This window comes from Engystomops pustulosus, chromosome 3, assembly GCF_040894005.1.
Source record: "Engystomops pustulosus chromosome 3, aEngPut4.maternal, whole genome shotgun sequence".
Classification (NCBI taxonomy): domain Eukaryota; kingdom Metazoa; phylum Chordata; class Amphibia; order Anura; family Leptodactylidae; genus Engystomops; species Engystomops pustulosus.
In genome coordinates, this window is record NC_092413.1 from 83,793,741 (window position 1) to 83,811,079 (window position 17,339).

Genomic DNA, 17,339 nt, shown 5'->3' on the forward strand with positions numbered 1-17,339 from the left:
ACAAGACACACAGGACACATAGGACATTTCCATATACAAAACTGAAACAGTAATATTATCATTAAAACATAAAATTATATCCATTTTTGGATTTTAATATAAAATCCTCCCAAAAAAGAACTATTAGTCTGAAGAATATTCCTAAATGTTAAATGATTGTATGTTGCCAGCATGTTGTCGGCTGAAGCTGATTTATAGAATTTTTTATCATTGAGACTTTTTACAAAAAGTCGCAAATATATGAAATATATCAAATTTTGACATTAGACAAATATGGTGCAAAATAGAGACATTTTAGGCGCAAAAAACAATGCAAAATAGAACAACTTAAGATAAATCTGGGCCATTGGTTTCTGTCACTAAGCCATTTGATTACCCAAATACACAGATTTTCCCCTACTCTCAGCAGTCTCATTTTATGTACCAATGTTTTATGCGGCACTTTATGGGGTGTATGCCATCTGGACCTGGTGTTTTGTCTATTTTAGTGGTGCTGAGGTGGCGTCATAATTCTTCCTGGGTTAAGAATCTGACATTTAATGGATCATTTACATTATTCCTCATTATGTCATTTCCGTGTGGCATTACTGAAAAATGAAACTCTGCAAAAAAGCTCTCAAATTTTAAAAGTTCAAATTAACCCTAAATGAATAACTATGAGTATCATTTTTTTAAAAAAATGTATTCCCTTTATAAAGTTTATAAAGTTTTGTCACATCACAACGTGTGTAATGGTAGCAAGAAGAAAACAGGCCTCCAATATATATAATGCCCTCCAATTATTTCACATCTTTAACTAAGTAGCTCTAGCAGATAAATTATACAAGTAGCATCAGTTTACACAGTGGTGGCATAACAATAAGCTTTCCAAAAATTTTGTTACAGAAACCTTTGTTTACCACTTGAAAATACTATTGAAAATGAAACATTTCCTGGCAATTAAGACAGGTAAACACTCTGGTAAGTGATTAATACCCCAACGTGCACCAGGACATACTGTAACATCCTGGTGCTGTGAGGGGGGATTAGAGAGAGTATAATACAGCTGAGACACAGCTGTTACTGCCAAGGTCGCTGCTGGCGCAGCCTGTTAAGTGCTGCGGTTGAACCCAACCACGGCACTTAACTTACCATACCATGGACACTGCCACTTTGGGTGGCTGATCATCGCCCTCCCTTCCCCCGTGACATCATCGGAGAGCATCAGTCGGTTGCCATGGCAGCCTACAGTTTCATTGAGACTTGTAGGCTGGCATGTGTAATGATCATTAATAGCCAGCAGTTTGCAAGCTATTAGAGATCAGCAGTAAAAATTGCTATATACTGCAATACAGTAGCATTGCAGTATATCGTATCAACAATCAGACCCTGCAGGGTTAAAGAACCCTAGAGGGTCTGAAATAATGGTAAAAAAATTTTTTTTTTAAATATATTAAAAAAATCTTTTCCCTAGAACACATATAAAAATAAATAAGCATTAAAAATCATAAACATGATAGGTATCACCGCAGTCTTATAGGTCCCAAATGGATATAAATTAATGTGCCAACACATACCACAAAAAATGACACTTGTACACCTCAGAATTTGGTTAACATTAAAAAGAGCCGCTAATGCCAACAACTTTAAATTTAAACCGATTTTTAATAAAAATTATTTGTAATAAAAACCGAAACCCACCTTGGTGCCATCTATGATTATGGAATAAATCAGGCATGTATTGATCTTATCAATGACTGACAGCACAATAAGTTTAAATATTTTAATACAAAAATATGACAAAAAATAACTTTACATATTACTTTGCTATTCTATCAAATATAAAACATTGTGTCATAATAAATTATGTTACAGATATTAAACATTACATACAATAAAATAGGTTAACAACTTTTTATCTATTTTTTACATTAGTTATTAGAGTTATCAGCTGTCGACTAAACAAAAGATGAGCAGGCACTACCAAAGTACAAAAATTGTAAAGCATACACACATCCCAATGAACTATGTTATGAACAAGAAAGAAAAAGCTGAATGCGAACACAGGATCAAATAATGTCAACAATATTTATTAATTCATCAAAAGACAACAGTAACCACAAGACATCAAGGAATTAGGCTATGGACTATTTTGCACAGGTCACTTTATTGTATTATCTGCATCCATGTGGATTTATGTTGACTATGATATTTGATTTATAAGTTACCAGTTTACTTGTGCACCATTAGATTGAGATAGGGAGTTTAGGGCACTATTGCCCTTGGCAGCTATATACATCAGTTGGGTGTATTTTTAAGAGTTTTTAATTCTTTGATGTCTTGTGGTTATTGTTGTATTTTCATGAATTAATAAATATTGTTGACATTATTTGATCCTGTGTTCGCATCCAACTTTTTCTTTCTTGTTCATATAATAGAGTTATCAGCTGATCATAGAAATACTTCAGATCAGGAAAATGTATTCGATGGCAGATTATTTCCTCGTGACATGGGTTGAGATCACTATACTGGGAAAAGGTAGTTATATCCTTCAACTTTTATGTGGTTCTGTGTTATCTATTAATAGGTAACATTGTAAAATTAAGTGTATAGTGGCTCAGTTTGGCACATCATTCAATGCAGTGACTTCTGATCCTCCCAGAAGATGTTGACAATTCTTCTTTACTCAGACATTTACAGTAAGTTACCACAAATACTGTTAAAAGCTTCTACTGGCAGCTCCACTGTCTCCAATACAGAAGAGTTTCACTGTTGGTAGATCTTCAGCATATATTTTGCTGTGAAGTACTGTTTAGTCCCATTGCGGTGAGACACAGTATGCGTTTTTGCTGCTATCTCAATCCCGCCATATGCGATCGAGTGAATGAGGCCTAAAAGGCACATGTATCCCAAAATGGTACCCATGACAACATTAACTTATTCCACAAAAACATTAATAAAGGACTCTGATGAGAACCATGTAGCATGATACACTTTCATCAAAGACATATGAGGCCAATTATATAAATATGTGATAGATAATTATTTTTGTAGACAGTGAAGGAAAAATGTTTGAATGTTTGAAAGTATTGGTAATCTATAAAGATGAAAAAAGAAGTATAAAAAGATTTCAGAAATAAGTACATAATAAAAGAGTTAATATAACTTAGAAGTAAACTATAACTTAGCAAAGATCCATTTTTCATGTATCATGGATCTTTGTCTGAGAATATTGTAAATACAGCAGACTCCATGGTAAATCAAATAGATTTATATATTACTCTTCTGCATATGTGTTTTGAATGGTGACCCCTCTTATTACTTCATCAGTGGTATCCTATAAAAGAAACATATGAATTTTTTATGTGGTGTAAACTTGATACATATTATACATATTGCAGTCACTGGATGTAGAAATAAATAGCAAAATCCAACATACTAATGTAAGATCATGTTTTTTTCATAAATCACTCATCTCAGGATACTGTATATACAGCCAAGAGAAAGGGAAAAATAACATCTGTATCTTTAGCAGTTTTTATTCAGTGCTTTAATGTATTCAAGTGAAAATTTAAAGGGATAGAACACTATAATAACTTATTTCCCATCAACTGTACCAAACCCTCACACAAGTCTTTAAGGGTGTTTCTGTTTTTTTCTTTCCTCTGTAGGTTTTGTCACCATAAGTTCCCCCATTTTGTCTTTAAATAACTTACTTTTTTGTTAAATAACTTACTTGCTTGTTCTTTCTTTCCTTTTTATTCTTGTAAGCAATAAAATGAACGAAAGTAAATATTCTGTAGGTATAAAAGGGATGAGCATCAGTATCAAAAAGCATACTGTAATAAATTGCGGTTACGGATATACAGAAGGAAATACATACTTTCACACCATGACAATTGTATAGTAACTAAATAATTCCACCCTACTAATACTTATTGACATATAAAAAGGCCAATATGGCCCTTACAGTTGACATCTCTCACTTAATTTGTCTTTTTCATTAGAGCCAAACAATAGTAGATAGCAAATTGCAATTTATAGTGGTTGCTATCTAAATGTGTAGTACCCCTGCTATTTTTGTAGTGTCTCCTTTAGTGTTTATAGTGTCTTATTAGTGTTTTCAACCATTTAATTTCTGTGACTTTTCCCCTGCTGTGTTTGTACTGTCTGTTTTAGTGTTTACAGTATGTTTTTAGTGTTTTTAGCTTTTATTTGTTCTGACATTTTAGAGTTTTATACAGTGGTATACATGTTTAAACCCTCCCTGCACCTTATCATACTGACTAGAAGTTATGTACTATGACAAAATGTGCATGATAAAGGAATGCTTAAAGTCACAATACTCCTCCAGGGTATTGATCTGTGCCGGTCTTAAGCCTGTGATGATTGTGCCCTGATTCTAGTTTCTGTACACTGGATATGCCGGTGGTTACTATAGCCCCAAATATGGCAGAATTCATCTTTGACCTTTAAAGGTGCTTGCTACATTCGCTAAGCTTGTTATATCCAAACTCTCCTTATAACCTGTTTATGCTATTCATCTGAAAATAGGTCCAGTAGTCCATGATAAATATACTATTGTAAATTATTCTTTTTTTTCCTAGGGACTGAACTAAATATGTATCCTTATTTATTATCCAATTGGATTCAATTCATTTTTTTCTAAGAGTTATAATTTGGACTATTGTATATGAACCTTTGCTAAACACTCACTCAAAAACCTCTATTAATCCAAGCTCTTTATATAATATCGGCAATAGATTAATGTCATTAATTAAATTCATTATTAATTTACTTGTGAATCAGAGCATTTTTGAATGTACATGCATTATCACAGATTTCAGTTAAAAGGGAGATCCCGAGTATATAAGTTATCCCCTATCCACAGGATTGTGGATAACTAACTGATTGGTGGTGGGACAGACTGCTCCCCATCGCTTAAGAGAATGAGACCTCAGGCAATACAGAGAAAGGGGCTCCCGTTTTTTTGAATGGGTGGCGTGGAAAATACAGAAAGGGATCCCCATTCTCTGGAGTGCTGTGATTCCCCTTCTCATGGACCATCACTAATGAACTAGTTGTCCCCTCTCCTGTAGAGAAGGTATAACATAAATACCTAGGACAACTGCCTTAAGTGCTGGAAAATTTCTTGTGGTCTTTTAGTTGTTTTAATTTGACAAAATGTAATATTTTTGAGCCTCCATAGTCTCTCTTTTCCCTGCCAAGTGTGGTGCTTTTACCCTTAATTGCTAACATGGTTTGTATCTTTTAAACAAAGAGCACCAATCGACATTACAAGTGAATACAACTGTATATCATATACAAACTATATTATAGGTTTTCTGAGCAAAGTGCTTTATTGTCCACTTAGCTTTGCTCAGTTATCATCCTTCCTATTACCCTAATAATCTGCTTTTCAATCTGACATTCTATCTTGTTAGCAAAGCAGACAAAAGCATCAGAATACATAGGAGCAAGGAGAAGGAGAGAGTAGTCGGGAGTTAGTAAACCACAGAAGCACAGTTCAGTTAAAGCTGCAGAGATGAAAGTTGTTAGAAAATTAAGATTCCATATAACACAATGGTCAGAAACAGTCTTACTCCTCATGTACAATATTGTCCTTCTGATTCCTGCAAAGTTTGTTGAAAGTTTAGATATGTTTTATGGCTCAAAAATTTTGACTGTAAAAATTCTTAGCGATCTTCATGGTAACAGACTATAACCAAATTCTCTGTAGTCTGTTTCCACAGATTTGTTCAATCCTCTAACACCTGCTTGTTGCTATTTTACTGTGTTAGCAAAATAATTGATTGTGGTCTGTAACCATAGAGTCAAACTTGTCTGCATAGGACAGATGCACACAACTATGAAAATTGTGTGCCATCTTTGTGTGCCAGTGCTATTTATTTGATCAGTACTCACAGATATTCTGTTAATAAGTAGAGCATGTCCTAGCCAGAACTGTTTTTCATGGATCATTGATAGACTATAGTTTTTCACAGCCTATGTTGACCACTCTTATGCTCAGGCTGTCCTACCCAGGCCTATTACATGTATTAATTTCAAGTCAGATAATAACAATGGTTATTATGCAGGGGATTTTTTTTATGAGATCTGGAAGTAAAACAGTTACTTTTAATTTCTGCACCTACAATTTTTCTTAGTGGAGCTCATTACCACTGGAACAAATCCCAAGAGTTGGCTCATAATCTGCCTTACTCTTTACTCAGACCCTAAACAGAAACACTAGGTTCCTTGATCGGTCTGCGAATATTGTTATTGATCTACTCCAAGAGTAATGGGTGGAGAGAAATAGATGTCTGCCACATTTTACATCAACTGACTATAGGATTATGGGCTTCAACCCAATTTAATGAGTAAATAACTATTAGAACTTCCATGCTATCTCAATGCAATGAAAGTCTACTATAGGTTTAATAAAACCATTCACTAAGCACTTAAACATTAGTAGTTAAAATAGTCAAAACAAACAAATAGAAATACATGCTCCACAGTTATTATTTTTACCTGTGGTACAGAAGAGCCCCAAACTGTAATATTATTAGAAGAGCGAATGACAGTAAGAACATGAATCCAATTGGGTCCACTCTCAGGTGTTCAGTTTCTGAGATAGTTCCATTCATATAGATCTTAGGCAGAACAAGGTGTACATCTTTCCCTATGATTTGCAAGAAAAATGTTGCAACAATCCACAGCAAATTGATCATAAAGATAATGAAAGTCACCTGTTAATAGAAAAAGACATGTAAATATCAAATCAAAACTATACAATAGCCAAGATAGATTTTTAGATAAGAGAAATGTAGTGGTATATAGCCATCCCATACCTCATACAATAGCTGGCACTTACCTTATTTCTCAAAGACTTTAGTTCTCTCTGAATCATGTCTTGCTTGTGTTTATCCTCATTGATTGGCTCCAAATATCGTCTGATGACATCTTCCCAGAATGGTATTTCTTCCTACAGAAGTCAGCAATGAATTATTGTTCATTGTAGTTCACTTTTCATAATTTTACATATTGTAGCTTGTGTTTTGCTTGCAATTAAAAATATATTATTAGGAAAATACTGTTCTATACCAATTCTATGATAATATTGAAGTCTTCACCTCTCCATGGGATATGATTTGACTGTTTCAATTGCTGCCATATAGTTTAATTTGTATGGTAGGGCTCATACTTGATTACCTCTCTAATCCAATTTACCCTGACTTTTATGGGTCTGAAGGGCTGATGCTGGTCTCTGTGGCATGTGGCATTTTTAGAATGGAAGGACTATGTCAGTCTTTCAAAAACCAAGGCTTTTACTGCAGTGTCCTTGCACATCTTAGCCTCAGTATGCCAACCAAATCCATTTAGTTGTACAGCACCTTTAAACTCATTAAACCTTTGAAGTATGTGACATTTTCCAGTTTTGTTTCTGTTTTTTTATAATGCACACCACCTATTTTTATCTTTACAGAGCCATAAGAGAGCTTGTTTTCTTCAGGACAAATAATACTTCCTAGCAGCATAATTTAATATTTCATACAATGAACTAGGAAGTTTGAAGCTTTGCCATTTTCTTACGGCCTTAGTTTTTACTGTGTGATCTAAATTCTTTGCGTCAATATGATCACAGAGAAATTTATAAACTTTTTGTTTAACACCTTTACAAAAAATGTAAATCTTTAACAATAACGTTGTTAAGAATGCAAGGAGAGGTCTCACAGGCTTAGAGAAGCTTTATTGCAGATGTCCACTGTAGTGTAGATGCTGCTTTTCAGCCGACAGGGAGTCCTGGCATCATATTCCACTAATGCAAGAACACCTGGAGTCCACTGCATTCTGCCCATTCTGTGAGATCTGACCAGCATACGGGTATGACCCAATGTGCCTTTGATCATAAACTATTCATTGCGAGTGTTTTTACAATTTTCATTGCTAGACTTTAACCCCTTACGCTCTGCGCCGTAGCTCTACGGCGCAGAGGTATAAGGGATGTATGAAGAGGGCTCACGGGCTGAGTCCTCTTCATACAGAGGTGGGGGTTTTTGCATTTTGCACAAAACCCCCACCGCTAATAACCGCGGTCGGTGCTTGCACCGATCGCGGCTATTAACCCTCTAAACGCCGCCCGCAAAGTCGCGGGCGGCGTTTAAAAGACGGCGGCGCGCGGGCGTCGCCATCTTTTTTTCGATCGCCACGCCCCCGAACGTCATCGGGGGGCGGCGATCGGTTACCATGGTAGCCTCGGGTCTTCTTTTGACACGAGGCTACATGGTTTATGCAGGTTCGTTACAATGAGCCAGTGGCTCATTGTAATGTAAGACCTGCAAAAACGCCATATATTGCAATACTGTAGTATTGCAGTATATGGTAGGAGCGATCTGACCATCTAGGGTTAATGTACCCTAGATGGTCTAAAAAATAGTGAAAAAAAAAAGAAAAAAAAAAGTTTAAAAAATAAAAAAAATTAATAAAATATTAAAAGTTCACCCCCCTTTCCCTAGAACGGATATAAAACATAACAAACAGTAAAAATCACAGACATATTAGGTATCGCCGCGTCCCAAAATGCCCGATCTATCAAAATATAAAAACGGTTACGGCCGGCGGTGACCTCCGAGGCGGGAAATGGCGCCCAAATATCCGAAATGCGACTTTTACACCTTTTTACATAACATAAAAAATGAAATAAAAAATGATCAAAATGTCGCACAGACCTCAAAATGGTAGCAATGAAAACGTCGCCTCATTTCGCAAAAAATGACTCCTCACACATTTCCGTGCGCCAAAGTATGAAAAAGTTATTAGCGTCAGAAGATGGCAAAAAAATTTTTTTCTTTTTTGTACACATTCTTTTAATTTTTGAAAATGTATTAAAACACAATAAAACCTATATAAATTTGGTATCACCGCGATCGCACCGAACCAAAGAATAAAGTAGGCATGTTATTTGGAGCGAAGAGTGAAAGTCGTAAAAACTGAGCCCACAAGAACGTGACGCACGTGCGGTTTTTTTTCAATTTTTCCACATTTGGAATTTTTTTTCAGCTTCGCAGTACACGGCATGTTAAAATAAATAACATTACTGGAAAGTAAAATTTGTTACGCACAAAATAAGCCCTCACACAGGTCTGTACACGTAAAAATGAAAAAGTTATGGATTTTTGAAGTTGGAGAGCGAGAAATTAGCCGAAAAACCCTCCGTCCTTAAAGGAAACCTACCACTTGAAGTGGCAGGTTTCCGATGGAAATACCGGGCACCAGCTCAGGGTGAGCTGGTGCCGGAGCTTATTTTTGTTAGTGTTTTAAACCGCGGTATCGTGGTTTAAAACACTTTTTAAACTTTATAGCCGGCGCAGGGAGGTACGCGCTCGGCGCTTACCATGCGCGCGGCTCTCCTTCACTTCCTATGTAGCCGCGCGCACGGTAAGCGCCGGCTATAAAGTTTAAAAAGTGTTTTAAACCGCGATACCGCGGTTTAAAACACTAACAAAAATAAGCTCCGGCACCAGCTCACCCTGAGCTGGTGCCCGGTATTTCCATCGGAAACCTGCCACTTCAAGTGGTAGGTTTCCTTTAAGGGGTTAATAAATAAGCCATCACTCACTTCATCAAAGTTCTCCTCTTTTAGCTTATTATATTTTGATTTCCGCTGCAATTCTGAAATCCAACCTAAACAAAGAGAACTAATGTTTAAATTGATTGATACAAATGCATATGCATACATAATTTACAACAACACCAAACTGAACAAGAGCTTAGCTTCAATGGAAGCTGTAGCGGCAACAATGCCAGGCAGATAATACAATGTGCATGGAGCTATGTTCTTCATGCTCTGACCACATCAGCAGAACCAGTTGTGGCACCATCACCTATTATCCACTAATAATCTATTTTATGATTAGTAGTACAGGGGGAGAAAAACCCCTTCAAGATTTGTTGCTGTGCACCTAATTTTGGCAAAAATTTGGAGTTAAATTGATGGGGTTCAGAAAAGTTTCAAAAATGTTCTAGAATCATTATTTGGCATAATATTTTGAAATGGACTGAGCTAAATATGCTGTTAAAATGTTATATAAAATCAGTAAATCTGGCCAATATGTCCAAACTTGACGAACTAAAATATAAAAGGGTAAAGTGAATGCCTTGTTACACATACTATATGTTACAAACAGTTCAGTTATACCCTATAAACATATTTTGGGTGTTCGATTACAGATTGGTATTATTGGTAACAGCCGTAGAACAGTAAAACGGGTTGTTTGGCGGGGAATATTAAATAGTGAAGGCAGTTTTAATGATTATAAAGTGCAAAGAAATATGTCGGTTATTATATGCACATAAAATTATTATTAATACTGCAAATATAGACTTACTTTCTTCATATGTTATTCTGTTTACTTCATTTATATTAGATTGTTCCCTGCAAAAAAAGACATGAAAAGAAAATGTAATTTTCTGACTTTGCTTTAATTTGTGTTAATGTCCTTTTTATTTTATTTCATTGTATTGTACACTGGCCTTAACCCCTTCAAGCAAACTGATGGATATTTACATAAGTATTGCATGAAGGTTGTATGGAGAAGGCTCATGGGCTGAGTTGCCTGCTGTATTATAGCACAGACACCTGCCATCAACAGTAATGTTCAGTGCTGGGACTGTTAGATGTTGTGGTCAAGCCTGAGCTCAGCACCCAAACATTGAGGAATGTGACTTCATCAGGGAGGTTGTCAAACTGTGGCCGTGAGAGCTGGTAGACGCTTATTTAAATTGCAGTATATTGTGTTAGCAATCCTGTCCTCCAAGGGCTTCATAAAATAGTAAAAGAATAAATAACACTGTCCAAAAATTCATAAAAATAAAAGAATTAAAAGATCAAATCAACCCCGATTCCAATTTTTTTAAGTGGCCAAGATGGGCAATTTAGACATGTGTTATTTAAAAAAAAAAAAACATGTAAATAACCCTCCCTTTCACTAGAATGCTTATAATAATAAATAGACAAATAAAATGGGGTAATTCAAATTACCAAATATCCAATTTTTCACCATTTGCCACCCATTGAAATTTGAGTAAAAAATGCCAAAAGTGCAATTCCTAAAATGGTATAAATTAAACCGCCAACTCAGCGTACAAAAAATGATATCTTACACAGCTCTGTACACTGAAGTATTAAAAGGTTACAAATGTGAAAATATGTTGATGCAAAGCTTCCTTAAATTACTAATAGTATTGTAAAATAAAAACAAACAGAGCTAAGCAAACACAGTGGGCATAATTTATAATGCTTTTTATATCAGAATTTTGTCATGATTTGTGTAAAAAAAATGTTAAAAAAACCTTGAAAAGAAGTTGTATCTGGCACTCCAAGCTGAATAGAATAAAAACATACTTTTATTAAATATCCATTTAAAAAAGGCACAGTCCCATAGATCTACGCATTTCAAACTTTACAATTCAGTTCATACTCATGGTCTGAGATGCATATACTATAGGTTAGTGATACTTGGCTTAGTATTTAAGGATCATATAAATGTGGGGGCAACAGATGTAATAACTACTGTTATGCAAAACACTTTCACATTTTCTGCTAGACATAATAATAGGGTTTGGAATATCAAATCATTTATCAACTGCAGTACTAAATATGTAGAATACTTAGCTGAATGTATGCTGTACACAGAATGTGGTATACAGTATGTAGGCAGCACAATTCGCCCCCTCAAAAAAAATAATATCAGAACATGTATCTGATGGTTCCAAACCTGATGAAAAAAAACATATCCAGCCTTTATAAATTTTTTTTACAAATACATGAAGGAGATTTATTCACCCTTTCTGTAACAGGGATAGAAAGGGTTACTGATCCTTAAATTGGAAACTAGAACACCTAAAGGGTTGAACAATAGAACAGACACAATGTATTTATATTACACTAAGTATGTGTCTCTCTGTCTTTTTCCATATTCCGTGTTTGTAATTTGTATTGGAATCTAATTTCCCTAAGCTCTATGTTTCTATGTGCAGCAATTTTTCTAGTACGCATGCGCATGACATCATGCACTCCATACACCCGTTTCTTTGTCTTTTTAACTGAGCTTTTGGTATCTCATAACATTAGTAAGAACTGAATTGTATAGCTTGAAATGCACAGTCTATGGGACTGTGCAATTCTATCCCTTTTTAATGAATATTTAATAAAAGTATGTTTTTGTACTATTCAGCTTAGAGTGCCGGATACAACTTTCATTTAGTAGTTGTCTTTGCCGACAAGACTCCCCTGGATCCGTGCACTGGACTCTACCAATGAATATAATTGTTTACCCCCATCAATCCAAGTGAGTGAGCGGCATGCTCAAACTTTTGTTACTATTTTTAAAAAACACCTTTCACCACATTTATCATAAGGTTATAGACATAAGCTATAGTGATTTTACCAAATTATTATAAGTGATTACCCCTTTGAAAACAAACAGATTGATGCCTACTTTGCGCTGCTTGTTCTTTTCTTTCCAAAGTTATGACATTTTTTTTCTGAAAGTGTTTTACAAAAAACTTTCTCACCAGAGGTGAAGTGGGCGGAGACTAATGTCTGCCTATCTATGCCCTCAAGCTAAGGCTAGAAAGCTTGCCCACAGATCCGATGATGCCTTTTGTTTTTTCTCAAAGTAATTTAGCATTAAATCCAGGCCACAAGTAAATCCACTGAACACTGCACATACAGCATGTATAAAGTGACTAGCCTGGCAGCTAGAGGAGCAGGGAACATGTATTAAGTGGTAGAAATCATTAGTACTTGAAGTCTATAGCCTGTGCTGTATGAACAGTAAGGGTTAGTAGCTTATCTGCACAGGGAGCAGGATAATGTGCAGAGAGAGACAGAGATTGTTCTGTAGAATCACATGACTGGGATGGAGGGACTGATAGGTGATAGGGATTTTTATGCAGGGCCCCAAGAGCCCTCTTGACTTTTGTAAGGTGAGTCCTAATTAACCCTTTGAGGGAGGATGAGATAGCTGCCGGCAGCGAGATGACAGAGTAAAAGAAAGACACAGTCCGGTCTTCCGATGCACTCAAAAAATACTGTTTATTTCAAAAAACCCCAGCTGTATTTTAATACAGAGAAATCAGCATTTTGGGTGTTGTATGAAAGGAGATAAGGCACTTATTCTATTGGACATCAGCACATTCTGGGAAAAAAGTGAATTAATTGTGCTCAGTTCTCAGAGACCTTGTACACAGATATTGTTTATACTAATTTGCTGAGAAGAATAAGATGAGTGGACTCCAGAATCATAATATAGTCAAGGACAGACTGGCTTCTCATTAAATGTCAAAGGGTATTAGCTGACAGGCGAGCAAACAGGTTACATAAAATGAAGTTTGAATCATGACATGAACTTGACAATGGTCAGGGAACATGGCCGCTGTATCTAAGATGGCGGACTGTAGTCAAGATGGCGTCCGAAACCAGTGCGATCTCCTTAAGAATTGTAATCTGAGGGGTTAGCAAAGAAACTACTGAACATAGGATAATAGGCAAAGTATTTTTACATCCCAAGAACTATTGATTTGTGGGGAAAAAAAACTGTACAGTTACTTTTTAAGACTGTCTAGTTTAAGACGCAATTTCATTGCATTGTGTGTCCCGAGACCTCTTGTCGCACGGGATATATTAAGAAGCTCCGGCCTACCCATCACAGAATTGTGTGGAGCTGGCGTTAGTGGGGAAAGGTCACAAATGCTGGTCATGTTCCAGGAATTATAACTTTATAAAGACTTGTACATAACATTTCCAACTCAAAAATATTACTATCTCCTTTTTTTAATGCTACATCTATATAATTAAAATAAGTGAAAATAAGTATTAATATTCAAGTGTTACCTTATAGAATCCAACGTTTTACTTTGATCTTCTATTATGTCAATTTTTTCATCTTGGATATTACATTTTTCATCATGGACTTGTACTTCTACATTCCAAAAGAGACACTTGCAGGTTTTTTGGTATTTCAGTTTTTTTGTTTTTTCCTTAGGTTTGTCCTTAGGTGCCACTGTCTCTCTAGTTCCCCAGGAAACTATGTGCATGTTCACCAATGAGTAGATTGTTAGTATAAGATACCCACTTGGGACACATAGAGTGTACAGTAGACCATATATCAATAGATAAAACTCCTTAGGGTGTAACAGAGCTGTGAGTGTATATATTGCGCCCATTGAAATTAGAAATAGACCTGTAGGAGTCATTAATGTTCCTTGTTTGACAATATCACCTATAAAAAAGTTAGACTTTAGAGGTTAGATTAAATGTGTTACAAATGATAACATTTATATACAAGGCAATCATTTCAGATATGTTAGAGTTAGGAACCAAATGAAATATGCTACATGGGACACTTAAACATAAATCTTTACAAAATTAACCTAATAAATGACTACCAGCACCTCATAAAGCATATTAACATCTTCAAAATCATGTTCCTTATATGGCCCAATCTGGTGGCATCACTCAGAAAATCAACTTTGAAATGATATGTTAATTATTTCTATAAAGTCACAGAGGCAGAGAGCTTAATGCTGTAGTCAAGTGAAAAGTCCCAGAGATTAAGAACTCAGTACTAAAGTTGAGCTCTCCACAGTAGTGCATAAATGCAGTGACAGCAGTGAGGGCATTCTCTTGCAAGGAGAGCATAACTTCAGCTCTGCGCTCTCCATCATATGATTGATTGGTCAAAACTGCTAAAAAAATCCTTTTAACAAATGGCCCAGAAAGAGTTTTTTTACATATATTCAAAAACTTCATTTCTAATAAGAGAAGTCTCATGAATCAATTCTAGCAATAGTGTGAAGATCTGTGGTCTATGGTCTTTTTCACATTGCCATTGGTTTTAACGTTCTGGGATTTCCATGGATGCCTCACAAAGCCATTGATTTCTGTGGGTGTTTTCACATTGGCTTGTATTTTCACTGATCTGTGATAAAATAATGAAACCTGTATTTTTTTTATGGATGCGGGTGTGATGCTTTCAAAGAAAAAGAAGAAAAACGGAGGCACAACAGAGACAAAACACAACGGATGGGCAACTGCAGCTAAGCACTAATGACAACATGAAAGAGCCCTTGGTCTGTTGCCAGCTGGAGCGAGATGCACCTTAATTGTTGATCAGGGAGTAAGAGCTAGAGCACTTGGAGGTGTGTGGAGACTTACATCCATTGACGCTCCACTGGGGGATTCTTGGAAATATGCAAATACATTTTCCAGGATAAAGAAAACATTACCTTTTTTAAATAATTTGTAAGGCAGCTACTTTCCGATGAAGCATGACTTTCAAGAAGTCTAAAGATATGAAGTGTGATTAAAGTCAAACCCACATATCTATTCCAGAAGGAACAAATTCCCAGCTCTACACAGCACTGTTTCAATAACTTTGCATCTTGTCAGTACAGCGTGGGGAACTAGTTTAGCCTAGAGGCTTTTGACTAGGATCTGGAACTGATTTTTGATCAATAATTCTAGTAAATCCAAAGCACATTTTTCTGTTCCATATTATAGCCTTTACTTATCCCCTCAACATTCGACCACTTTTATCAAGTGCTGAGCAGGGAGCATAATGCCAAACCATTTTCATGGAAATATGTATATTATTTGTTAATGACTTATGCAGACTTACCAATGATTGTTAAAATTGTTGCCAACATCAAAAAAGCATAGCAAATACTAAGGCACACAGCGATTTTAATCTGAGTGCTGGGTTTTGCTATATAACACACTGCAGTGTACAATGCAGGAGGTAGAATCGCTAACACAATACTTCCATTAGTATCCCACTGAAAAAGAAAGGATAACGATCCTGCAAACAGAATCCAAAAAATATGTTACCTATTAGCAAGACACATATGCCCATGCAGAGAAATTGTCATGTTCTAAAAAGTCCAGTAATTTTAATAGATTATTTTTTAACTAACTTTCCGGCTTGGTTCTGGACTTCATTTTTGCATTTAAGTGAGTGGCTTGGTTCTAGACTTCATTTTTGCATTTTACTCCTGTTAGACCAGGGGTGCACAACAACATTTGGCCCATAGAGCCTTGGTTACGGCCCACACCCACTGCCTGGCAGAGACCTATGAGCACTGCCATCAGCGTTGTAGTATTTTTTCAGTAAAAATATATATTTGATCATTTTTATTAACTCTTGTTTTACATTATATATTCTCCACTGTTCATCTTATGGCCTAAGTAAATGTAAATATAAATAGTTTTTCAAATGCTGCTTTGCAAGACCCATAACATTTTAAATTAAAAGATAAAATGATACAAGGGAACACCTCATTCTTGTCTTGTAATTGCTTTTGCAATGGTTTTCAGGGGGCTAGTGGACAAAAAAACCCCAGCAATTTTAAAACTTTTTAGAAAAAAATGTTTACAGTGTATACCATCATTGCAGACACTGCCAATCCCAATCCCAAATCCACCAAAGGACTTTGCTGAGAAATCATTTGATCAAGTCAATTATACACTAAAAATTATTATTGTGGCATTAGTAGAGGTAAACCTTTCATTAAGCCCCTGTCCACCATCTGCAGACATTGGTACCCTGCAGTAAAATTGGCAGTGGTACGGATTAGTAAAATGCCCAATCTCTCTCAAAAACCTCTATGTCACATGGGTGGAATTGACTGCGGCATCTAAGGAATATAAGCCAATAGTAGGAAATGGAGAAATTAGAATCTCTAAGTGCTGTGTTACAACTTGTAGAAAAAGTATGAGGAAGGAATAGCCTCTTACACTGAATTAACCTTGCCTCAATCTGAGTTGGCAGCTAGGTGGAGCCAACAGGTAAAAATTAAAATACTTATCTATGATAAAAAGTAAGAGGACCTTTCACTACCTCCTCTGATTCCAGCACTATGCATCCTTTTTTGTTCCAATTCTGGTTCCAATGGAATTTACTTTTAGCTCCCATAATTTCTGAGCAATTAGTTGCATTAGTTTCAGCACGAAATATACTAATTCCTGGCAGCCCTGGAGAGCTGTGTAACTATACCTTTATCTGTGCTGCTAGTAGATCTGGAACTGTGAAAATGGGTTTACATTCTAGGTTTGTAGCTGAACTTGGGGAACTCTGTAATTTACAGATGACATCCCTTTGTAACACCTGCAGTTGGAGAGATTACTGGTCGCAGTTGTTAAACCGTTAAATACCATGGCCAATGCAACTGCTGAATTTCAATGCCTGCAGGGGGATCCTCTGCCCAATTGGCCATGAAGTGTTTTCGACGATTGTTGCTATGGCAACCCTGGGGTCTACTCTAAGACCTCAGGGCTCTCAATGGAAAATGCCTGTAAG

The 17,339-nt window shown here is 36.1% G+C and overlaps 1 protein-coding gene across 1 annotated transcript in view; it reads right to left on the reverse strand.

Annotated features, from left to right (window-relative positions):
- Positions 1–2,800: 2,800 nt before the first annotated feature.
- LOC140122856 (chitin synthase chs-2-like) overlaps positions 2,801–17,339 on the reverse strand; it is a 28,666-nt gene continuing 14,127 nt past the window's right edge. Inside the window, exons 9-16 of the mRNA XM_072144101.1 lie at positions 15,663–15,842; positions 13,877–14,264; positions 10,368–10,414; positions 9,599–9,663; positions 6,854–6,964; positions 6,511–6,728; positions 3,716–3,776; positions 2,801–3,316 (exon numbers count right to left, since the gene is read on the reverse strand). Coding sequence (XP_072000202.1) covers positions 3,257–3,316; positions 3,716–3,776; positions 6,511–6,728; positions 6,854–6,964; positions 9,599–9,663; positions 10,368–10,414; positions 13,877–14,264; positions 15,663–15,842 — 1,130 coding nt within the window. The 3' untranslated portion in view covers positions 2,801–3,256. The remainder of the gene's footprint in view (positions 3,317–3,715; positions 3,777–6,510; positions 6,729–6,853; positions 6,965–9,598; positions 9,664–10,367; positions 10,415–13,876; positions 14,265–15,662; positions 15,843–17,339) is intronic.